This window comes from Crotalus tigris, unplaced genomic scaffold, assembly GCF_016545835.1.
Source record: "Crotalus tigris isolate CLP2741 ecotype Arizona unplaced genomic scaffold, ASM1654583v1 scf7180000018549.3470463, whole genome shotgun sequence".
Taxonomy (NCBI): Eukaryota; Metazoa; Chordata; class Lepidosauria; order Squamata; family Viperidae; genus Crotalus; species Crotalus tigris.
In genome coordinates, this window is record NW_024097072.1 from 2131367 (window position 1) to 2153742 (window position 22376).

Genomic DNA, 22376 nt, shown 5'->3' on the forward strand with positions numbered 1-22376 from the left:
CTGGTGATTTTGGGCCAATCACCAGGAGACTGTGAGTTCATGCAAAAACCATGGTGCCTGTTTTGGTCCCTTAGATTCTAATGTTTTAAATGGAAATTTGGGGTATTAATGGGTGTTAAATCTTGCAGGCTTAAGCCACCCATTTCATCCTTTCAATCTCCCAAAATTTAAAAAAAAACAAAACAACAACAAAGGGATGTACAAAAATGTTGGCTCCATTGTTTTGGGGGATTGGGGGATCTGTAAATAGGATGCTAAACACGTTATAGACAAGATCTGAAATGATCTGAGCAAGATTCCTATCTTGCAGAGATGTCTGTAAGCAGAATAACTAGGTCCACAGTTTTGACATATTTTATCCAACTTTCTCTTTAAAAAATAGTTAACCTGTATTGCTTTTTTTGCCGGTCACGCTACCATGGCAGGTTTGTTTTGGCTGTAAGTCGAGCCATCCAAGCCAAACTTTTACTCATTGACTTAACTTGGATGACATTGTGGTGAATGCTTTTAGTCTTTCAAAAATACACGTTCAGCTTTTCCATTAGAACTTTATTTTTCAACGTATCAAGCTCCAGCCTGGTCAAGTTACATGTCAACTCCCCTGCCTTTCTCTGATCTTTTAACACTGTTCATGGATTAGGTTTGAGTGTAAGATGGAACAGCTTCCTCCATCTCCTGGAAAAATTGGGGGAATTAGCCAACTCATTGGATGAGTTGCTCGTTTAAAGCTTCCAAGTCAACTTGCAAAAGAAGTGTTGTGGGATTAGCTTAGACCAGGGGGTCTTCAAACTTGGTCCTTTGATGACTGGTGGACTTCAACTCCCAGAATTCCTCAGCCAGCCACGCATGCCTGGCTGAGGAATTCTGGGAGTTGAAGTCCACCAGTCATCAAAGGGCCAAGTCTGAAGACCCCCTGGTCTGGATCCAAGCCTGCAGTTTCATCAAAATGGCCAACTGAGTAAATCTGGGAGTTGAAGTCCACAAGTCATCAAAGGGCCAAGTTTGAAGAAGACCCCTGGCTTAGACCTTTCCGACATCCCCTGTGTTTAAAGGCCCATTCCCAGTTTTCAATGATTTGGGTAAACGTGCCCTTCTTTCTTCTTGTTTACAGTATGGGGTTTTGGTTTTCTCAGTGTCACACTGATTAACCTTGCCTCTCTCCTTGGAGTCTTCGTCGTGCCCTGCACTGAGAAGGTCTTTTTCACCCGAATCCTAACTTATTTCATCGCGCTCTCCATCGGAACACTGTTCTCTAACGCCCTGTTCCAGCTGATCCCAGAGGTGCAGTAAGACAAACCTCACCTGCTCACAGGTTCCCATCACCATCACTCCACCAATTTATCTTCTGGTACCCGATAGGCTATATTGAATCCTCAGTGGCTTTTGAAATTGGATTTTTCACCTCTGGGGCACAGGCAGGTTTCCTAAAAAAAATAAAGGGAGGAACGAAGGTTCTGCTTCATGTTTCTCCAGCCATGTGCATGATGATATGTGTGCCTGCACATGGGACAAAAATCTAGAAGGCAACATTCAAGTTCCCTCAATGGTGCGATGCGTAGCTCTCCATTCCAGAAAAAAACTGTGATTTTTCTTTCCATAGTGCATGTTATGAGTGGAAGGTTCTTGAAGGATTCTGCCTCTTAATAAGCTTTGACCATAAATGGAAGCTAGCTTGGTTACATTTCCAGTGAGCATTATTAGAATGAGGGGCAGATTGACTTAACTCTAGGTTTTCTAGCCCTGCTGTGTCTTTTTGGTCTGTTAAATGTAGGTGGAGCACCATAAAGGTCATTTTTGTAAAAGGAAAGGAATGAGACACCAGTACATGGGAGGACGTCCTTTTATCTTGATTTCTCTGGTTTCCTTATTGGTTTCTCTTTCAGTAATTGGTTTATTTTCACAAATGGAGGAGATTTCTATGAGCCGCGTGAGATCTAATCTTTAGTAAATTGAGGTTTTTGATTGTACGTTTTGGGATGCCTTAAATATAGCCATGAACTCTAGTTGCAGACTTTAAAGCCATAATTGTCTTCTGGCATAACATTCTGGCTAAGCTTTGGTGGCATAGCTAACTATGTTTCTCAGACAAAGGTGAGAATCGGAATGAGATTTAATTTTGCCCTTTATGCGAAAGACTATTTTTATGAAATTTGATGGTGAAAAAAGTAAGGTTCTACCTTTAGGCAAAAAAAACCAAATGCACAGGCATAGTATAGGTGGTACTTTGCTCAATAGTAGCAACTGTGAGAGGGATCTCAGAGTCCTAGTGGACAATCACTTAAAATATGAGCCAGCCGTGTGCTACAGCTGCCAAAAAAGCCAACTCAGTGCTGGGCTGCATTAACAGAGGGATAGAATCAAGATCACGTAAAGTATTAATATCACTTTACAATGCCTTGGAAAGGCCACACTTGGAATACTGCATCCAATTTTTGGTCACCACGATGTAAAAAAGATGCTGAGACTCTAGAAAGAGTACAGAGAAGAGCAACAAAGATGATTAGGAGACTGGAGGCTAAAACATATGAGGAACGGTTGCTGGAATTGGGTATGTGTAGTTTAACGAAGAGAAGGATGAGGGGAGACATGATAGCAGTGTTCCAATATCTCAGGGGCTGCCACAAAGAAGAGGGAGTCAAACTATTTTCCAAAGCTCCTGAAGGCAGGACAAGAATCAGTGGGTGGAAACTAGTCAAGGAGAGAAGCAACCTAGAACTTAGGAGAAACTTCCTGACAGTTAGAACAATTAACCAGTGGAACAACTTGCCTCCAGAAGTTGTGAATGCTCCAACACTGGAAGTTTTTAAGAAGAGACTGGACAGTCATTTGTCTGAAGTGGTATAGGGTTTCCTGCAGGGGGTTGGACTAGATGACCTCCAAGGTCCCTTCTAACTTTATTATTATTAGTCTCTGTACCAGTCATCTTACTAACTGGCTTCTCTCATTCAGAAAAAAAAGAAAGTAGTAAAAAAGAAATCCATATCCTTCATTTGGAATCCTTTCAACTTTCATTTTGTATGGATAATGCCAGGCTGTCTATAGCCTGGTTCTGTGTAATCCTTTTTTCATAGAGTTCATGGCTATTTTTGTTCCCAACCCGTAAACTTAACGTTTTGTTGCTTGAAAACTAAAATATGTTTTTTGTGATCCAACAGGAACAGAAATAATTGTAAATATGCCATCTCCATTGTTTAATTGTCTTGTAAAAACTGTTGCAATAGGATGGTGCCAATCAGTTGTTAAGAATCTCCATGCCTTGGGAACAAATATTTCAGCAGTGTGCTTGTCCTAAAATAGAGAAGCATAGACACAGGCAACGAATGGCTTGTGTTTTGCCTGTATCACTCTTGGGCTCTGGCACTTTGTCTCCTTCCTGAGTTTTATGTGCTGAATGGGAAAAATGTCCGACTACCTGGCTGGAGACGTAAAGCTTCAGCACGAATCTGGACACCACGACTTGGGTTGTGGTGAGCAGGCCCCTTGCCATAAAATTAGCCAAACTTCCAATCTGGTGCAAATTACTGGATTAATACTAGAGACCCTTATAGTGAGGTTATATAATTTATTTATTTCACACCCCTCTCACATCAAAATGACTCTGGGCAGCTTACAGCCTTTAAAAACACGAGCATCCTAACAGATAAATGTTTCCAAAACAAGAAAAATGGAAATCCCAATCAAAATTAAATTATAGTTGAACAATGGGGCGAGAGGGAACGGAATGCCTGAGAAGGCGATGGGATGGCCTCTTAATTCATCAACCACCTCCAAGGTGAGGCTCCCTCATTGGGGCCCCAGGCCATCTGGCAGTGCCAGGTTTTCAGGTTCTTGCAGAGGTTAGGAGAATGGGAGCCCACCTCACCTCCGGGGGTAAGATGCTCCAAAGGGCAGGAGCCACGGCAGAGAAGGCCCTTCTCCTGGACCACGGGTAGGCAACCGTGGCTCTTTTATGACTCGTGGACTTCAACTCCCAGAATTCCTGAGCCAGCCATGCTGAGGGGAAAGGGAGAGGTTTCCAAGCTGAGCCAGGCTGGCTCAGGAATTCTGGGAGTTGAAGTCCACGACCATGTTGGAAGGAGCTTTCCGTAGTGCTACAGGGCCCAAGAGTGCTTCAAGCATGCCTGAATCAATCTTGATTTGCATATCAATCATTAATAAATTATCTCCTCTCTCTCTCTCTCTCTCTTTCTCTCTCTCCCTCCCTCTCCCTCTCCCTCTCCCTGTCTCCTGTTCCCTCTCTCCCCTTTCCATCCCTTGGTGTGAATCCATTTTTGTACGTTCTGATATTCCCTCCCCCCTCCGGTGTCTTTTCTCCCTCATGTGATTTCATTGGGGACGGGGCTGACCCTCACACTCCAGTCTGGGGATACGGTTTCCTCTGTGTGACCGTCATTTCCCTCTGCTCCTTGGTCGGGGCCAGTGTGGTTCCCTTCATGAAGAAGACCTTTTACAAGCGGCTGCTCCTCTACTTCATAGCTCTGGCGATTGGTACTCTTTATTCCAATGCCCTCTTCCAGCTCATTCCCGAGGTAGGACAAGGGCCTTCCGGGCCAGGGTGATGCAATTGTCGATGCTTGTGTGGTGTCTGCAGTGTGACCTACTTTGTGCTAGCTGTTTAAACCGCTTGCAGGAGAAGCGATATAGAACCACCGAGCTCCCTTCATTTGTACTTAGGGTGGAAATATATACACCATCCAAACGTTGGGTGGTGGAGCGGTTAGCAATATTGGGTTGTGGAGTTGTTCGCACAGGGAAACAATGGACCATTAATTTAGGTGTTTGCCTTTTGGGAAGGGATTTTTTTTTTTTTTCATGTAAGAGTAAATTCACTCAGTCTGGGATCTGGCCTCGGGAGAACAAATGTCAATTAAGTGAAGGAACACAGACTAAAAGGTCTGTGCCAATCTAACAGGGCAGGAATCCCATATCAACAGAAAACCAAGGTCAGTTGTGCTAGTTTAAGGGTAATTGATCTAATTTCCTGGCAGCACATATGTTGATCATCATACTTTCCCAAGGAGAGTGTTAAGGGAAGACTAATAGTCAGTGGGAAAATGATCTCCACCTTCTATATCAGGGGTTCTCAACCTTGGCAACTTTAAGACTTGTGGACTTCAACTCCCAGAATTCCTCAGCCAGCTTTGAAGTTGAAGTTCACAAGTCTTAAAGTTGCCAAGGTTGAGAACCCCTGTTCTATATAGACTCTTTTATGGAGAAAGGCTTGGGACATAAAAAGGAAGTCCTCTTCATGCTGCTTTTGTGATGAAGATTTTTCAGCACAGAGCACCAGCTAGTTCCAGATCTTTCAGATACGCCTGTATTCATCATGAAAACATACCAGATCCATGGCTTATTTGCTCTAAAATGAATAGGAAACATGTCTTTCACACACTAATATTGTGTATGACATGTTAGCTGGGTCACCTGGAATTGAAATGTTAAATGATGCTTTTTTTTTGCTCTCAAAGCCAGCTAAGGAGCCAAAAAGAATTTATATCCAGGTCTGCTATTTGATATAGACCCATATCTCACTGAAATTTTAACTATGCAACTTCAGTTTGCAAACGGAACACACCAGCTAAATTATTTGATTTTGCTTGCTTATTATGCCTTCTGCATATAATCCCAGGATGTTAGCAGACTTCACATCTGGCTTTCTCTTGGACATGGTCTCCATGTGAAAGGAATGTATTCCTACAGAACAGTGCTCAACTGTATGGCTGAGCATATTTTAGAATTGTGCACAAGGTAGAGCATAATTAAAGACCAGAAGTTTAAAATGCAGTCATCAAAAGCAGAAATTTCAACACATCATCATGAAAGATAGCTAAACATTCATTTTTTAGTTGCTGAGCAAGATAAGATGACATCTGTTGTGGGCTAACTTAGGGACATGCTGTGGTAATACGAATTTGTTACCACTCATGATCAGGAAACACATTTCTTGGGTAGTTTCTCAAGGTCTGGAGCTTTTTAGATCCTCTTTGGTCTACCCTTAGAGGTGATAAGAAAAGAAGACAGAACTTTAGATAGAAAGGATGTTGGTTTGTTTGTTTGTTTGTTTATGCTTTTGATAGCCAACCCCTTTTCTCTCCCTCTCCTCCAGGCCTTTGGGTTCAATCCACAGAAAGATGATTATGTCTCCATATCTGCTGTTGTCTTTGGGGGATTTTATCTGTTTTTTTTCACTGAGAAAATACTGAAGATGCTCCTGAAACAAAAGAACGAGGTGAGGAAAGTAGAGGGTCGTTTTCCCTCAGTTATTTGAGCCTCAGTTGATCCTGACACAATCTTTAGTTCATTGTCTTTGGGCATTTACTTGAATTTTCAATCAGTCAGTCAATTGGAAGAGAGCTGGAAGGGAGGTCTTCTAGTCCAGCCCCTTGCTCATGCAGGAGATCCTATACCATTTCAGACAAGTGACTGTCCAGTCTCTTCTTAAAAATCTCCAGGGATGAAGCACCCAAAACTTCTGAAGGCAAAGCTGGTTAATTGTCCTTGCTGTCAGGAAGTTTCTCCTTAATTCCAGGTTGCTTCTCTCCTTGATTAGCTTCTATCCGTCGCTTCTTGTCCTGCCTTCAGGCCCTTTGGAGAATAAGTTGACCCCCCTCTTCTTTGTGGCAACCTCTCAAATACTGGCACACTGCTATCACGTCCCCTCTAGCTCCCCCCCTTTCATGAGCATCAAATATGATCAAGTAATAAGGAACTAAAGATTTGCTATTTCTTCGAAATATATTAGGAGTTGAAATTCTGCCAGATTATTATTTGCAAGCTTTTTTAAAAAAAAAAATTGTCTGAGAAAATGTCCATGGGAGAGATCTCAGTTTGTTACAGTGTGTTCTGAGATGTTTGTGTAGAACAATAGCCGGTCCTGTTTTGACTTTACTATTACATCATTTATCCTAGGATAATCCCACTCCTTCCTTGATTACATGCTATGGATCTAGGGCAGTGATGGCGAACCTTTTAGAGACCGAGTGCCCAAACTGCAACCCAAAACCCACTTACTTATTGCAAAGTGCCAGGTTGCATCAGCATTGTAGTGCCCTTGGGGGTGGAGGGGCGCGGCCCATTGCAGTGGTCATGGCAGACAGAGTGAGCGTGGCCGGGGCCAGTCCCTCGCCATCTCCAGGGCATCCTGGGATGGCAATACTGCTTGCTCACTCACCTCCTGCCCTGTTGCTTCCAAACGCCATGTGCTCCCTATTCTGGCGAACTCTGCTGGGGCAACGGCACGCGTGCCCACAGAGAGGGCTCTGAGTGCCGCCTCTGGCACACGTGCCATAGGTTCGCCACCACTGATCTAGGGCAGTGTTTGTCAAGCTTGGCAACTTTAAGATGGGTGGACTTCATGGGGAATTCTGGGAACTGAAGTCCATCCTATCTTAAAGTTGCCAAGCTTGAGAAGCACGTGGTCAACTGTTTTTCAGAGGAGGTATCTGCCCCTGCTTATTTTCTGAAAAGGTTGCAATAAACATTTGAAGAAACGAAAGTACCCATCTGCCATTATTTTTCATGGAAGTTTTTGTAATTATATTTTTGTTACACCCTCAAAGAGATTTCTGGAAGTTTAATCCATGAGCTTAATACCAATTCCAACAGAAAAAAAATACTAAAAAAAATACCTATAGATATAAGGAGTTTCCGTCCCAGTTTTAATATGGGATATATTTTGTGCAGAATATGAAATAGATCTTGCCTGTTCGTTTGAGTTCCTAGTTTCTCCCCTTTTCAAGTTTTCAGTACTGATTACAGCTACAAAACAAATGTAGAATTCGTCAGAATTAAAACAGCTGAGCAAACCATGGAGTAGATATTGGAAGGAACAGTCAATAAAGAACAACAAAGAAAAAAAATCATATCTGACAGAAGAATTGTTGCATGCTCCAATATACAGATAGGTGAAAGTACTGAATATGAATGTCTACATGAACTTTCAAAAAGAAGTATTTGAAAAAGATTCCTTTTAACCAAATAATCAGAGAACTTGATGATCTTTTGTGGATTGTCAGGCTTTAAGCATTACGTTGTATATCCTAGAAACATTGGAAAACATCTGCAGTAGAGCAGTTTTGAACTGAGATATAAAAATATGGCAATAGCTGTGAAGCTAAAAAACCGACCTATAGTAATGGAAGGATTATAATAATGGGTAAGGTGATCAAACCGGTCAGTCCTAGAGGAGATCGACCCCGACTGCTCTTTAGAAGGCCAGATCCTGAAGTTGAAGCTCAAGTACTTTGGCCACCTAATGAGAAGGAAGGACTCCCTGGAGAAGAGCCTAATGCTGGGAAAGACTGAGGGCAATAGAAGGGGACGACAGAGAATGAAGTGGCTGGATGGAGTCCCTGAAGCAGCAGGCGTGAGCTTCAATGGACTCCAGAAGATGGTAGAGGACAGGAAGACTTGGAGGAACGTTGTCCATGGGGTCGCGATGGGTCGGACACGACTTCGCAACTAACAACAACAAATATATGGTGCCTCATAGTGAACAGCAAGCCTCTTTTATCTGGATGACACTCACCTCATAGACCTTGTAATGAATGACATGGGATGGAGATCTTTTGATCATCTTGCTGGAATGCAAGAGCTTAGTGAGAAGTCGTCTCTGGACTTCTTGGTGATTTTGGGTGCCGTCAGCTGTGGTATCATCTTGGACTGCTGGGATGGGGACTTAATATCTGTCATTCAGATCCATCCTTGGTGCATCATATCTAGAAAGACTGATGCTCAAGGGAATGTTGTATCCTCCTAAGAATTTCAGCCTATAATATCAAGGTAGTTTTCTTCTGTTTCTTTTTTTTTAATATCTACAGTAGATGAATTTTCTGAGAGAGGTTGCCACTTAGCTCTACCTTTGTTCGTTAAAAATCTTCAATAATTCTTAGGTGCAATAATGAGCTAAGTCAGGAGTAGGCAACCTTGGCACCTTCATGACTTGTGGACTTCAACTCCCAGAATTCCTGAGCCAGCCACGCTGAGGGGAAAGGGAGAGGTTTCCAAGCTGAGCCAGGCTGGCTCAGAATTCTGGGAGTTGAAGTCCACGAGTCATAAAAGAGCCAAGGTTGCCTGCCCCTGAGCTAGCTGGAGATGAACATAGTGGGGTTTAATGCAAATTAGAGGGCAGCCTTCTTTGAAGAATGCTTGCCTCAAGGTTTGTGGCACACAATATTTTGGAAAGGAACCTGCTCACTCCCAAGAGATCAAAACCATAGAAGTGCTTCTTGACTGCTTCTCTCCTGGAATCTCATGCGCAGTTGTTTTCAAGTTGTGGCAACTCCTGTCACTCTAACCTGACCAAAGTTCTCTTGGTTGCATCAGGTCTCAATTATTGCAATATCCTTCACTGGGCACTACCCTGAGAGAGCTTTTGGAAGCATTAAGTTAGAATCTGGCAGCTAATTTGTCATGCCCTTATCATGGTGTCATGATTATGTCACCCTAATGCAGGATTAAAAGATCAGCATGTTTTCTGGGTGTAACTCAAATGTCTGGTCAATGTTAAGAACTCTAGCTTAGAATCCAGTTATCTGAGGGAGTGGCAGGTTCGTTAAGTCTGCAAGCAAGCCTTCCTACTCAGCAGATCCTCTTGTCGGAGAGCGAGAAAAGATCCCCCCCCCTCGTGTCTCGTGCTTGTCTCAGAAATGTGTTCTTTTTGAAGGTGCAATTGCCCCACCTTCTGGTTTCCAAAATGTTTCTAGACCTCTTTTGTTTGAATATAGATTTTCCAAGTGTTTTGAGTGGGTCCTTCCTATCGCCTTCAAAAGATATTACAGTATATTTGATGATTACGGATCGTCAGGTTTACACAGGAAGGCAGGACAAAGGCCTACGAAATAGAACGTAGACCTGGTGGTGGTTGCATCGTATGTATCTTTTTGAACAACTGCATGGTGAAATTGTCTCTGCATTCCCTAGCACCTTCACGGACACAGCCATTACAGCAGTGAGTCCCTCCCTTCTAAAAAGGATCAGGAAGAAGGTGTCACGGAAAAACTGCAGAATGGAGATCTGGATCACATGATCCCTAATAAGAGCAGCGATTTGGAATGCAAGAATCCTTCTGCTGATCAGAAGGTTGTTGGCACCTTGTCTGTTCAGGTCAGTGAATAATTGCACTGGGGTCGCCCAACTTTTGGGGGCCCTTTTGGGGCCAGTGAGCCCTTATTTCTCTCTCTCTCTTTCCTTCTCTCTCTCTCTCTCTCCCTCTCTTTCCCTCCCTCCCTCTCCCTCCCCTCTCTCTTCCTCTGTCTCTCCTTCTCCCTCTCTCCCTCTCTGTTTCTCTCTCCCTCTTCCTCTCTCTCCCTTTCTCTCCCTCCCTCTCTCTTACTCTTTCTGTCTCTGTCTCTCTCCCTCACCCCTCTCTCTCTCACACACACACACTACCACTGTACCTATATTCTCACAGTGGACATACCTATATAGCATGGGAGGTAATGTAGGTAGGTTATCACGTGTTATGTTGCAGGTTCCATAGAGCAGAGGTCCCCAACCTTTTGGGCACCAGGGCCCGGTTCCGTGGAGAGAGGTTTTTCCGTGGACCGGAGGGGGCGTGGTTTTGCGTGCTGCCTGCATCCTACAGATCGGGCTTTCCTTGTTTGTGCAGACCGGTTGCTGGCGTGCTGTGGCCCAGTACTGGTCCATGGACTGGGGGTTGGGGACCCCTGCCATAGAGGGTCTGATGATGTTACCTGATGAGGTTACCTAGTTTGGTAATGAAACGTCTGTAAGAAAACCACCAAGCTCAAGAGACCCTACATTTCAATCCCAAGCTACAAATACTCTCTTCTATAGGGTCCATGTAGGATTTGTTATTCACCTATCATGAGATGATAAGGAATGTCCAGCTTTTCTTAATATCATCCTTCTTTTCCAGGACCTCCAAGCATCTCAAAGCACGTGCTATTGGTTGAAAGGGGTGCGTTATTCAGACATTGGAACGCTGGCTTGGATGATAACCTTGAGTGACGGCCTTCATAATTTCATTGATGGGCTGGCTATTGGCGCCTCCTTCACTGTCTCAGTCTTTCAAGGCATCAGCACCTCTGTGGCCATTCTTTGTGAGGAATTCCCGCACGAGCTAGGTGTGTGCCGCTTTATTTCTGCTTTACAGCTAGAAAAATACAGAACTCCTTTTAGGGATGCGCGTAGTGGGATTCTTATTAAGGAACAATCGAAATAAAAGTAGGAACACAACACAGTACAACAAAACAATGACAGAGATTTCTAAAAATGTCTACACGGGGTAGAAAAGGTGGAAGAAATTTTCTCGTGGTCCTATTCATGGGTCCTTCGGTGATATGCATTTGTCTGTATTAACATCTGGTCAAATTAGATTTCTTTGCATAAATATCAATTTTGATGATTCAGGGCCATAGAGTAGGGGTCTTCAAACTTGGCCCTTTGATGACTTGTGGACTTCAACTCCCAGAATTCCTGGGAGCGTGCCTGGCTGAGGAATTCTGGGAGTTGAAGTCCACACGTCACCAAAGGGCCAAGTTTGAAGACCCCCTGGCCTTAAGACAAAGACGTTGGTCATCTCAACAAAGCATGTATCGGCAGCAGAGACATAGGGTTGATAATATGAGAGAGATGATTTCAAATCATCAAAGACAAAATGCTTCTGGATCAATGTGGTTGGGCAGCAGATCTTCAATCTTCAATTCTGTTCATTTCAAATGCAACCCCCTCCTTCTAACCCCCTTTCGCATTGTGGTTCATCTCGCAGGAGACTTTGTCATTCTGCTGAATTCTGGGATGACAATCCAGCAAGCCCTCTTCTTCAATTTCCTCTCAGCGTGCTGCTGTTACCTGGGCCTAGGCTTCGGGATATTGGCCGGTAGCCACTTCTCAGCCAATTGGATCTTCGCTCTAGCTGGTGGGATGTTTCTCTACATTGCCTTGGCTGACATGGTAAGTGGTAGTAGGCAGGTAAAGGAAGCCAGCTAGTTTCACCTGGTTTCCTTCGGATAGGTTGGTTACAAAACTATAATTCCCCTTTAACCAGGAGAGTAAGACTATTCTGCTTCTTTTAGTCAGAGCCTGAACCTATGTAAAGGGAATCTCATTGGGTGAGGTATAAGACTTCTTGCACAAACAGATCTTGACTCTTTCATGAACAGTACTCTATTTATTGTCCGTTTGGGGCAAAACCTGAACTCAGGAGCCAATTTCGAGCTGTAATGAAAGCGAAGGAAGAAAAAGGAAAGAGTAAAGATGTACAGAAAAACCAACTGTTCTAAAGGATTCCATGTGGTTCAGGATATACATAATCACTCTACTTGAAGAAAGGAAAAGTCACAAATCTTGTTACGCTCTCCCCAAATGCAAAATATCAGCCAATAGTTTTGCCCTAGTTCACTAGAAGATATCTGAGGTTGCCAAGGACCGTCTATGGATCCTGGATTGCAACCTTTTTACACCCCAAAATTACTCTTTTTTTCTTAGTGCAAAGACATTAGCGGGAGATCTTTGCAGGGCCTCCGTAAATACAATTTGGCCTCAACAGCCCCAGCCCAACAAATTGGGCTAACCTGATTCTCATTCTTTAGTCATAACTACAAATTAAGTCCTTCAGGGTGTTTCAGTCTGTTCAGACATCACTCAAAGCGTTGGTGGACAAGCTATTCTTTGTTTTAAGGTTAATAAGCATTGCTCTGAAATCATAGTTTGGGTTTGATTCACCGCTTGCAACTGTAAATAGACATGATCCATAAAAAAAGAGGCGCATGGTTTGCATTCACTCTCCTGGTTTCTTTCTATGCCCTGCACATGTCTCTAATAATTCTACAAAGATGCAAGCACAGCTGAAAAAAGGATATGGTGTTTTTATTGTTAGCCGCCTGGAGTCCTGTGGGAGTGGGGCGGTTTATAAATTTTAAAAATAAATAAATAAGCCAAACAAACCAAGAATTGGCCAAAAAGTCACTTTTTTTTAGCTTTGCTTTTATAACATACTTAACAAACAACAAACGCAAGCGTGGTCGGTCACTGGGATCCGAGGTTTAGTCTTCCGAGCTTTTGGACTCATGCTGGAATCCATCCCCAGGGAACTTCTCTCTACCAAAATGCAGAGAGAAGTACACATTCTGGTAGAGACAAGTTCCAGCACGAGTCTGCAAGCTTGGAAGAGTAAACCTCAGATTGGAGCCCACCACATTATCCTGGGTCATGTATATTTGCCTTCATTTGTGAGAAGCTAAGCCAGGGGTCTTCAAACTTGGCCCTTTGATGACCTGTGGACTTCAACTCCCAGAATTCCTCAGTCAGGCACGAAGTCCACGAGTCATCAAAGGGCCAAGTTAGAAGACCCCTGAACTAATAAGCCTAACGTCTGATCACAGCTAACAATATCCGTGCTTTGTAAAATGACTGATTGATTCTGCCTCGTGCCCGTTTAGAATCAATCTTGTTTGATTTCCAAACTTGCAAGAAAAGTTTTGCATTTGCTGTAGAACAAAACAAAACAACAAAAAGAAAGAAAAGCCACTCTAACTAATTTCCTTGGTCTGTAAGTTCCCAGAGATGAACGAAGTCAGCAAAGAAGACGAAAGGAGCGGAAGGGCTTTGATTGCATTTGCGATTCAGAATGCCGGACTGTTGACGGGATTCAGTATCATGGTGCTGCTCACTATGTTCTCGGGAGAAATCCAGCTTGGATAGAGGCGTCCTGCTGGGAAACTGTAGTTTTTTCCGTCAAGGATTCTGGGAAGGGGCATGTTTATTCAACCTGCTTCTTAGATCTCTTATTCGACTGACCTGCACAGGCTGACAACTTTTCTCTCTAGCGTTAAATGACTGGGGGATCATTTCTTAAGGTAATAACAGCATTTGTCTCTCCCTCCTATCCCCCCTTTCCCCCTCACGTTTTGATGGAATCGATGAAGAAAGGCTTCTGATTTTCGGTTGTTGTTATTCTTGCTTCCTTCTTGGGCACGAATAGCTTAGTGCATATCCCTTTAAGTTACACAAATACCAACCGTTTGGCTAGCAGGAGGCCTTTTTTCCCACTTCCCCCCAATTACTAAGGACAGTGATATTTTAAATTTTAAGCTCTGCATCTGTTTTGGGCCAGTTAATTGGTTGGCTGGAGTTACTCCAAATTTTGTTGGCTGCTGAAAAGCCAGAATAAAAAATTATAGCAAATTAGAGAGCTGTAACTCTTTGGGAGAAATCGACCTTAAGCATGGGCTGGACTAAAAGACCTCTGAGGTCTCTTCCACCCCATGATTCTGGGTTCTGAATCACATGTGTGAGAAAGGAAAAGTGCTCTTTGTGGCATGTACACCATCTAAATATGAAATAGCATGTTATATTGAAAACTCATACCAATTGATGCAGTGGGCTCTAGTAGGAATGTATGTGGAGCCAATTTGACTTAAAATTCCTTTACTCAAATGGCATGGTTATATATAAATTATTTAGGACTCCAAGAAAGAAAAAAAAAGACTGTCCTGGAAGATACATTTTGAACCCCTCCAGTGCCCTCTTCCCCTCTTGTTTTCAAAAGTGCATCGTTTTCAGCCTTTCCTTTAACATCTCCTTTTTTAAAAATTTCCTTTAAAAGATTCACACAAAGGCTGGCCCATCCAGCTGCTACTTTGCAAGTTCATTTTGTGTAGGATAAATCTGGCCAATGTGGAGTCTATTTATATCTGGAAAGAAATGATGTATTAAGTAGTTGAATTGCATCCTCTGGCTGGTGTGAAGGTTTTGGGATTGTTTTATGGAAATGAAGCCTAGATTTGGAGAATTTGCTGGAGAGATTTATTGCAGGATTAAATTTCTCAGAGTTCACTAGGTGAACTGATGTATTATCATATTGATAAGATCAAGCCTGACAGCTTAAGTGTGTAGCACATTATTCACATCACAGATCCTGTTTAAACATTTGAAACGGTTATGCTTGTATCAGCAAAAGGAAACTCAGTTCTCTTCAGTAAAGCTAGGAAAATACCTTTTTAAGCCAAACTCTGCAGCATCTCCATGTAGCTGAATAATTCCTTTCTGTATTATGGATAAGTTGTACACATTCCCCTTTTCTTTGGAGCATCAATGGAACATCAGATGGGACTTGAATACGGAGGTAGCAAATCCCAAAGACTTTTCTTTATCTATACTTTGCAATTTAGAGTGGGATCCACAAAGACGTTCTTTTGCATAATCAAATCCGATCTGTTCAGAAGCTCTCTGTGTCTCTTCCTTCTCTCTCATAGATTGTATAAAAACTCTATGGTTGCATCAACCAGGGGTCCACATCTGCCTAACGTGAATTAGTTTACTCTTTTCAGTAAAGTGTAACTGAAAAGTATGTAGTACTTCAGGATGATCCGTGTAACTTGGCCTTGGCAGCTATGATTGAGTTAATTGTGTGAGTATGGCAGATCTATCTTTTTCTCATTGGTTCGAGAGAAGGACCAAGTGGAAAACTGTTCTGGGAAGTCTAATCTATACCTCCTAAACCAGTGGTTCTCAACCTTTTTAATGCCGTGACCCCCAACTGGTCATAAGTCGAGGATTACTCAATTGGTCGTAAGTTGAGGACTACTGGTGCAGCACCGTTTGCAGAATGGGACTTTTGGTGGGCTCAGCAGGGCAGAGACAGCCTGGACAATTCCTATTGGCTTTTGAAAGCCAATAGAATTAGACTCTATTCAAGAGAGTCTATTCTATTGGCTTTCAAAAGCCAATAGAATAAAAGGGAGTAGCACAGCTAAGGAAAAGGGGGGAAAAAATGGCGGACTGCGTTGTTTGGCGACCCCCGTGAAATGGTTGTTCGACCCCAAATGGGGTCCCGACCCACAGGTTGAGAACCACTGTCCTAAACCTACTGAAAATTCAGCTGGTGGTTCCCATAGTCTTCATGTTGCTTCTTCGGGCCATGCTTAGGGATGCTATGCGTATAATTTCAAATTATACACAAGTCTTCTTAAAAGGAAAAGATGGAGACCCATTGGAGCAACAGTGGAGGATGAAGCTAAACTTAGTGCAGATCTCCAACTCAACCCATACCACTTGCTCACCATTTTGTAAAATGATTATACACGCCATTGTGAATAATTAGGAGGATGTTTTGCTTAACTTTGGCTCTTAAATGGTTGATGGCAGTAGCCTGCTCAGATAAGAGGAATCAGCCCCTCTGAGATGCTTGCAGTTCAAACCCTTATGGAATATAATGATGATAGCTAGCTTTTAGCCTCCAGTTTAATGCAACTGATGTTTCAAAATACAGTGCATTCAAATGGTTGTGCAGGCTTTTTCAAGTGTAACCTCCTAATAAAATATACTGTTTAGCCTTTTCTGCAAGTCTTGTGAAAGAGCAATCTTTGAGCATGCCTAGAAATTTGAGGTCCTTAGATGAGATGCATAAAATGAAATGCCGCTAAAGAGGCATTGAATTTCCTCACCAAACTATATTGTAAAGTGCTGTGTTACATTTAGAGGAGCCCCAGTAGCATTGATCTAACCTAACATGGCAGTGATAAACAGAAACTGCCATGTTTACTGCTCTGCATGGCTCTTATTGCTATGCTGCTTGATCAAATCATCACTGTTACCTTGAACCAGTCTACATTGCCAACAGGCGTCTGCTTGGCTTTGTCCAATAAATTACCTTTAGTTTTCTCTCTATGGCCGCATTATCATTCTTAAAGCATCTTATCTATATTCTGGTGGGACACATATTACCTAGTCTGCTTAACAGGCTGCGCCGATTCCCCGATTGTCCAATTCAAGGTATTGATGTTGACCTTTAAAGCCCTACATGGCATGTGACCACCTCTCCTCAATTTACATCGGTCTGTCCCAGCAGAGGAAGCTGAGAGGGCATTTATAGGTTCCATTGTCTTGGGAATTGCATTTGGCAGGGCCCAGGCCAGGGGCAACTTTAAGACCTGGGGACTTCAACTCCCAGGATTCCACAGGCAGCCCAATGGCTTGAAGTTCAGAGGTTGCCAAGGTTGGAGATACTCTGCCATAGGTGATGGACCTTTTCTGCTGTGGCGCACATATTGTGGCATATTGTCCATCCTGGCATGAAGTTGGTTCCATATTTCTGAGCTTCCAATGTTCCATCAAGACTTGGTTGTCAGGAGGCCTGGGAGCTAGTGAGGCAACTCCATTATTATTAATATCTCTTTGCCTGCCTACTATTTGTCTTAGTTTTGTTGTTAGAATTTTTAATGATGATCATTATTTTAGGTATTTAGATTTGCTGTACATCTCCCAGAGTCACTTGTTTGTGACATGAGCAGCTGTATAAATTAGTAAATAAATAACAGTCCCTATAGAAAAAGCTTTTCAACATAATTGTGACCAAATTAGCCTGAGCTGGGGATCCCTGATTTCGCTCTTCTAATTGTGTTACTTTAGCTAGTTTCATCCTCTGCATGTTACTAATATATCAAAATGATTCTTCTTTGCTTCTAAAAAGGCCAAAATGGAATAGTCTAGGTCTTGTGCTGTGTGATTTTGTTTTTCACTTGAAAGTAGATTGATGCAATATGATGTCGTTCTTGTGGCATCACTTCCTAACTTCTGCTTAAGGACTAGCTGTTTGAATACATCAGTCTTCCCAGAATTATAAGGAGGTGGTGAATCTCTGGCCAAGAGAACGTTACTGCAGCTGCTCTAAATTCTGACAGCCAGATCAATGTCTACACTTCAAAATTTGAAGATAAAATTAAGTATTTAAATAGGAGAGATTCCTGTTGTCTTCTCCAGTACCTTCACTACAGCAATACAAATTCCCGTTCTAAGTAACTATCTAGCTATTTAATACAATTACTGTACTTAAATATGAGAGTTTCCTTTTGATGTGGAGCTAAGTTCACTCAGAGACAAAGGAGCATCAGTTTAGTTTGACAGTTCAAATGGTTATCTGAAAATGGTATCTGAAATGGTGTCTGGCAGATTGGATGTGTAGTTGGGTCTACTGAGTTCAGTGGACAAAGCTTGTGGACATCATATTAAAGGCTGTAAGGAGGTTGAGGACTACTGTGTGTGCAACTGCACTATGGATATTTGTAAGAATGTGCAAAGAAGATACCAAGTGCTTATCCAGTGAGAAGGAAAAAGCAAAACTGACCAGTTGTGAGCAAATGTTGAATTTTAATTTATGACACTTAGAAAATTGGGGCTTTTCCCCTATCTCAGTATTTAAATAACTCAGGTGTTGTAAGAATACTTGTCGAAACAAAGAATATAAATTATGTTATGTGACTTGTTATTCGTAAAAAAATAAACTTCTATTATGACAACTGAATTGTATTTTTTACTCCCAGCATGAATCTGGAAGGAAATATCCTTCATGTTTTGACCCCTTTTAAAAAAGTTTTATTACAAAGGAAAAAAAATATGCTGTAGTAATCTATTGTGAGAGAGCAAAGCAAGGAGTCTTGAACAAAACAAGTTCTGTAAGAAATTGTATTTTCAAATTTGCTTTTAGTATAAGAGGTGTCATGAAGGTTAGACATGTAATTAAAAATATAATTATTTAGTAAAACAGCAAAAGCCAATAAATGGGATGCATTCTATAAGTAGCTTTAAACTTGATGTTGTGTCCTGCAAATGGCTAGGACTTTTTTCCTAGTCTCTACCCCAGTGCCCTCCATTAGTTGTGGAATGCATGGACAAGAATCTCAGATTGTTTAATCAGTGGGTTGATGCCATACATATAATATAATTATGCATACAGTAATTAAATGCAAGATCACTGATTCAGTTTTTTTGCATGCCCAGGTTTGCTTTTTTTATAACAGATTGCTAAGCACAAGCCCTTTGAACTCTGGACTAACCAAGGACAAGCAACCTTGTTGTAAATGATTGAACAATATAGTGGGGGTTTAATTATCTATTTTTTCTTAGTTCAACATTGACCTTTCAACTTTAGATGTAGTTTTACTTTTAAAACAGAAGATGGCAGCCATATATATTATTTAAAAATTATGTATTTTTTTAAAAGAAAAATAACATTTTTACATCAAATTGATTAAAATATTGTACACCGAATGCCAACTTGCTCTAAGTGATTTTTAATTTTCTCTCAATAAACTATATGTACTTTAAAATTATACAAAAGTAATGACTGAAGGTTTACAAAACAATGTGCAAAATATATTTTAAAATGTCTTTAAAATAAACCTTGCTGCCTGCAGCAGATGAAATGACGGTCAACTTGACACAGATTCTTAAGTTTTCTATACACGTATAATGCATTAAACATATCTTATTATAGATTTCCCCCCCAACATTTTGCTTCTTGTAAAAATATAGACTGCTTTTCTTAAATTTAAATATGAAGTCTCCCCTTTTTTGACGAAGGAAAAAAAATCTGATTTGAAGCAGATTTGTAGGGTTTCTGCCTTTCACTTTTCTTACGTTTATCAAGCCAATAGACTTCCAAGGCGATTGGCCCAGCAAAGTCTAAAAAGATGCTCAGTCCTAAGGTTAAAAAAAATAAAAAATAAAATCAAAATGACAACCCACCAGAGGAGGGTTCCATTTTCATCCTTGTAACCACGGGCAACCCTACCCTCTGCAGAGGAAGCATGGAGGAAATTAGAAAGGTTCAAAAGATTGCATCAGAAATAATATCAGAACTGAGTAGTAGTGACATTAGGGATGCTCCAGAGGATCATTTTGGAAAGGGAAGATAACGGGTCTGGCGATGGGGGCGGAAAAGCAGCAGCAACTGTGAGCTCAAAGCCTTGGCATCTACTGCAGGCACGAAAGCTTCGGCTAAGCCAGCGCCCGTTTGGGCAGATGCCACTTCCGCGGTGTTGCTAGGAATTATACCTGGCAACCAGCAAGGACAGATGGGGATGTGGGGGGAGGGCAGCCCTTTTCCAGATGGGCAACCCTAAGATCCTTATTGCAAAAGCCACCCAAGGGGGGGGGGCATCTCAAGCTGATGCCAGGCCCATGGCTGGCCCCCGAAGCACACAGCCACCCTCTACAACAGGGGTCCTCAAACTTGGCCCCTTTAAGACTTGTGGACTTCAACTCCCAGAATTCCCCAGCCAGCCATGCTGGCTGGGGAATTCTGGGAGTTGAAGTCCACAAGTCTTAAAGGGGTCAAGTTTGAGGACCCCTGCCCTCCAATGCCTACGTGACGTGTAGGGGGCTCTGGATCCGTCTGTGCGCGAGGGAAGCCAGTGGGGGGGGCATCCAGAGGGGCAGGAAAGCAGGACCCCCCCCGGGACGCGCTCCAGTTTTTAGGGCGAGGACAGACCCCCCCCCTTGAGGCCATAAGGGGGGGGGAGCCGAAGCGCTCCCAAGAAGAGGCTCCTTCCGCTCCGCCCCCGGACGGTGAGGCAGCCTCTTTCTTCTCAGGCACTACCTGCCCGTCTCCTAGCAACCCTCCTTTTTCCCCCCCCCCATCAAAATGGCGGCCGGGAAAGAGGAGACGGGGAACCCCCATTGCCCGCAGATGGAGCACGTGACCGAGGGGAGGCGCGGCCGACGCCTGGGGCTTGCCTTTTCCTCGGCGCGCGCAGGCGTGACGGAAGCCAATCAGAAAGCGCGGGGCGGGCTACAGCTCGCTTCCTGGCAAAGCCGAAGGCGGGGAAGGGGAGGGCGGAGGCCGTGTCAGCCGGGGAAAGGGAGCGATTGCGCCTGCGCCCTGCAAGCCCAGCGACGGCGGCGGCCTTGACAGCTTGCGCCTTGTGTGCCGTAGGAAGGGGGTGGGGGGACGGGAAGCGCGGAACGACGCGGGCGCAGGCGCAGTAGCGGCCAGGCGCGGGGGGGCTCGGGTGGAGAGAGCCGCCGCCGCCGCCGTCGCCGCCCGGGCTGCGTGGGAGGATTCCCCCGCTCGCTGCGCCTCCGCCGCGGCCCTCGCCATCCCCGCCGCCCGGGCCTGCTCAGCCCCTGCTGCCGTTGGAGCCCCGGCCCCTCCCGCGGGGAGGCAGGAAGGTCCCGGCAGCCGACGGGACGGCCGTACCATGTCCGGCCGCGGCCAGAGCACCAAGCTGTCCACGACGGAGCGCATCGTGAAAGGTGAGGCGGGCGAGCTGAGGCGGGGCCCGGCAGACGGGGCTCCCCCTGCGGCGGACGGGCCCCGTTTGAGGCGGCGCTTTCCTGAGCGGCCTCCCCGTCAGCCAGGGGGAACCGCGTGCTCTACCGCCGCGGCGGAAGCGCCTCCTTGGGCCGGGGCAGCGAGCACCAGCTTCCCCTCCTCCTCCTCGTCCCCCTCCCCCCATAGCAGCAGCAGCGCCGCCGGTGCCGGCTGGGGATGATGGCCTCTGGAATCCCGGGAGGAGGCAGGCGGCTCCTCTTCCCTGCGGCGGGGAGGCTTTGCAGAAGCCGCCGAGCCCGCAGATGTGGGGGTGGGAAGCTAATCCCGGCTGGGGGGTGGGTGGGAAATCAGCCCCCCAAGGAGTGGGGGGGGAAGGGGCTGGTCGTTTTGAGGAAGGGGAAGGGAAGGTGCCCTTCTTCCTCCTCCTCCTCCTCCTGCGGGAAGGAGGGAGGGAAGAAAGGAGCCAGAAGGGAGGCTGGGCTGGCGAAGTGTTCCTGGATCGGATTAAGAGGGGGGTGAGGATGAGCCAGGCTGAGATCCTGCTGCTTTTCTGGGTGGGGGGGGGATTTCAGAGGCCTGAAAGGCAGCCCTGAGCTGGATGACTGAGAATCTCCATGGGCCCTTTGGTGGGAGCCCTTTTTCATGGGCTTAGGCCAGGGGTCTTCAAACTTGGCCCGTGGGTGACTGGTGGACTTCGACTCCCAGAATTGCTCAGCCAGGCACGCTGGCTGAGGAATTCTGGGAGTTGAAGTCCACAAGTCATAAAAGGGCCAAGTTTGAAGACCCCTTGATTTGTGGACTTCGACTCCCAGAATTCCTCAGCCAGGCATGCCGGGCTGAGGAATTCTGGGAGTCGAAGTCTACCAGTCATCCAAGGGCCAAGTTTGAAGACCCCTGGCCTAGGATCATTTCCTGGTCTGCGATTCACATTTCATGTAAAAACATGTTGCATTGAACATTGCATAAATGGAGATGTGGGATATAAATATGGTAAATAAATAAAGCCTGTAAGTAGGTTGTTCAGTAAATTTGCAGCTCTCTTCCTAGAAGATAGTCCTTTGGAATTCTGATTCTACAAGAGGTTTGCACGTTGATATGATAAGATAGTTAAAAGTGAAACTTCAGCCTGGCTTCTCCTACTGGCTTAAGTGCTCCTCCTTTTCAACAGGCTTGGCCCCTTTAATTATAATTCTTGGAGCCAGGCAACACATGCCAAATTTATAGCTGTTCATGGCCACCTTGATGGGCTATCTTAGCTGATCTCAAATAGGAGGCCATTGATCTAGAGCAGGGCTTTTCAACCAGTGGTATGGGTACCATCTGTGGTGCATTGGCATCTGGCAGGTGGTACGTGACCATC

General features: G+C 44.2%; 2 protein-coding genes across 6 annotated transcripts in view; both read left to right on the forward strand.

Moving 5' to 3' along the window:
* Nucleotides 1–15583, forward strand: part of SLC39A14 (solute carrier family 39 member 14) — a 29638-nt gene extending 14055 nt beyond the window's left edge. The window contains exons 5-10 of one of the 2 annotated variants that reach the window (XM_039354272.1): nt 1112–1281; nt 6107–6229; nt 9922–10104; nt 10880–11087; nt 11732–11916; nt 13519–15583. In XM_039354272.1, coding sequence (XP_039210206.1) covers nt 1112–1281; nt 6107–6229; nt 9922–10104; nt 10880–11087; nt 11732–11916; nt 13519–13665 — 1016 coding nt within the window. In that variant the 3' untranslated portion in view covers nt 13666–15583. Of the gene's footprint in view, nt 1–1111; nt 1282–4359; nt 4530–6106; nt 6230–9921; nt 10105–10879; nt 11088–11731; nt 11917–13518 lie in introns of both variants that reach the window. The other variant, XM_039354271.1, reaches the window with a different exon arrangement.
* Nucleotides 15584–20699: 5116 nt separating this feature from the next.
* Nucleotides 20700–22376, forward strand: part of PPP3CC (protein phosphatase 3 catalytic subunit gamma) — a 38460-nt gene continuing 36783 nt past the window's right edge. Inside the window, exon 1 of one of the 4 annotated variants that reach the window (XM_039354276.1) lies at nt 20700–20997. In XM_039354276.1, the coding sequence (XP_039210210.1) occupies nt 20943–20997 (55 nt within the window). In that variant the 5' untranslated portion in view covers nt 20700–20942. The remainder of the gene's footprint in view (nt 20998–22376) is intronic. The other 3 variants (XM_039354274.1, XM_039354277.1, XM_039354275.1) reach the window with 3 other exon arrangements.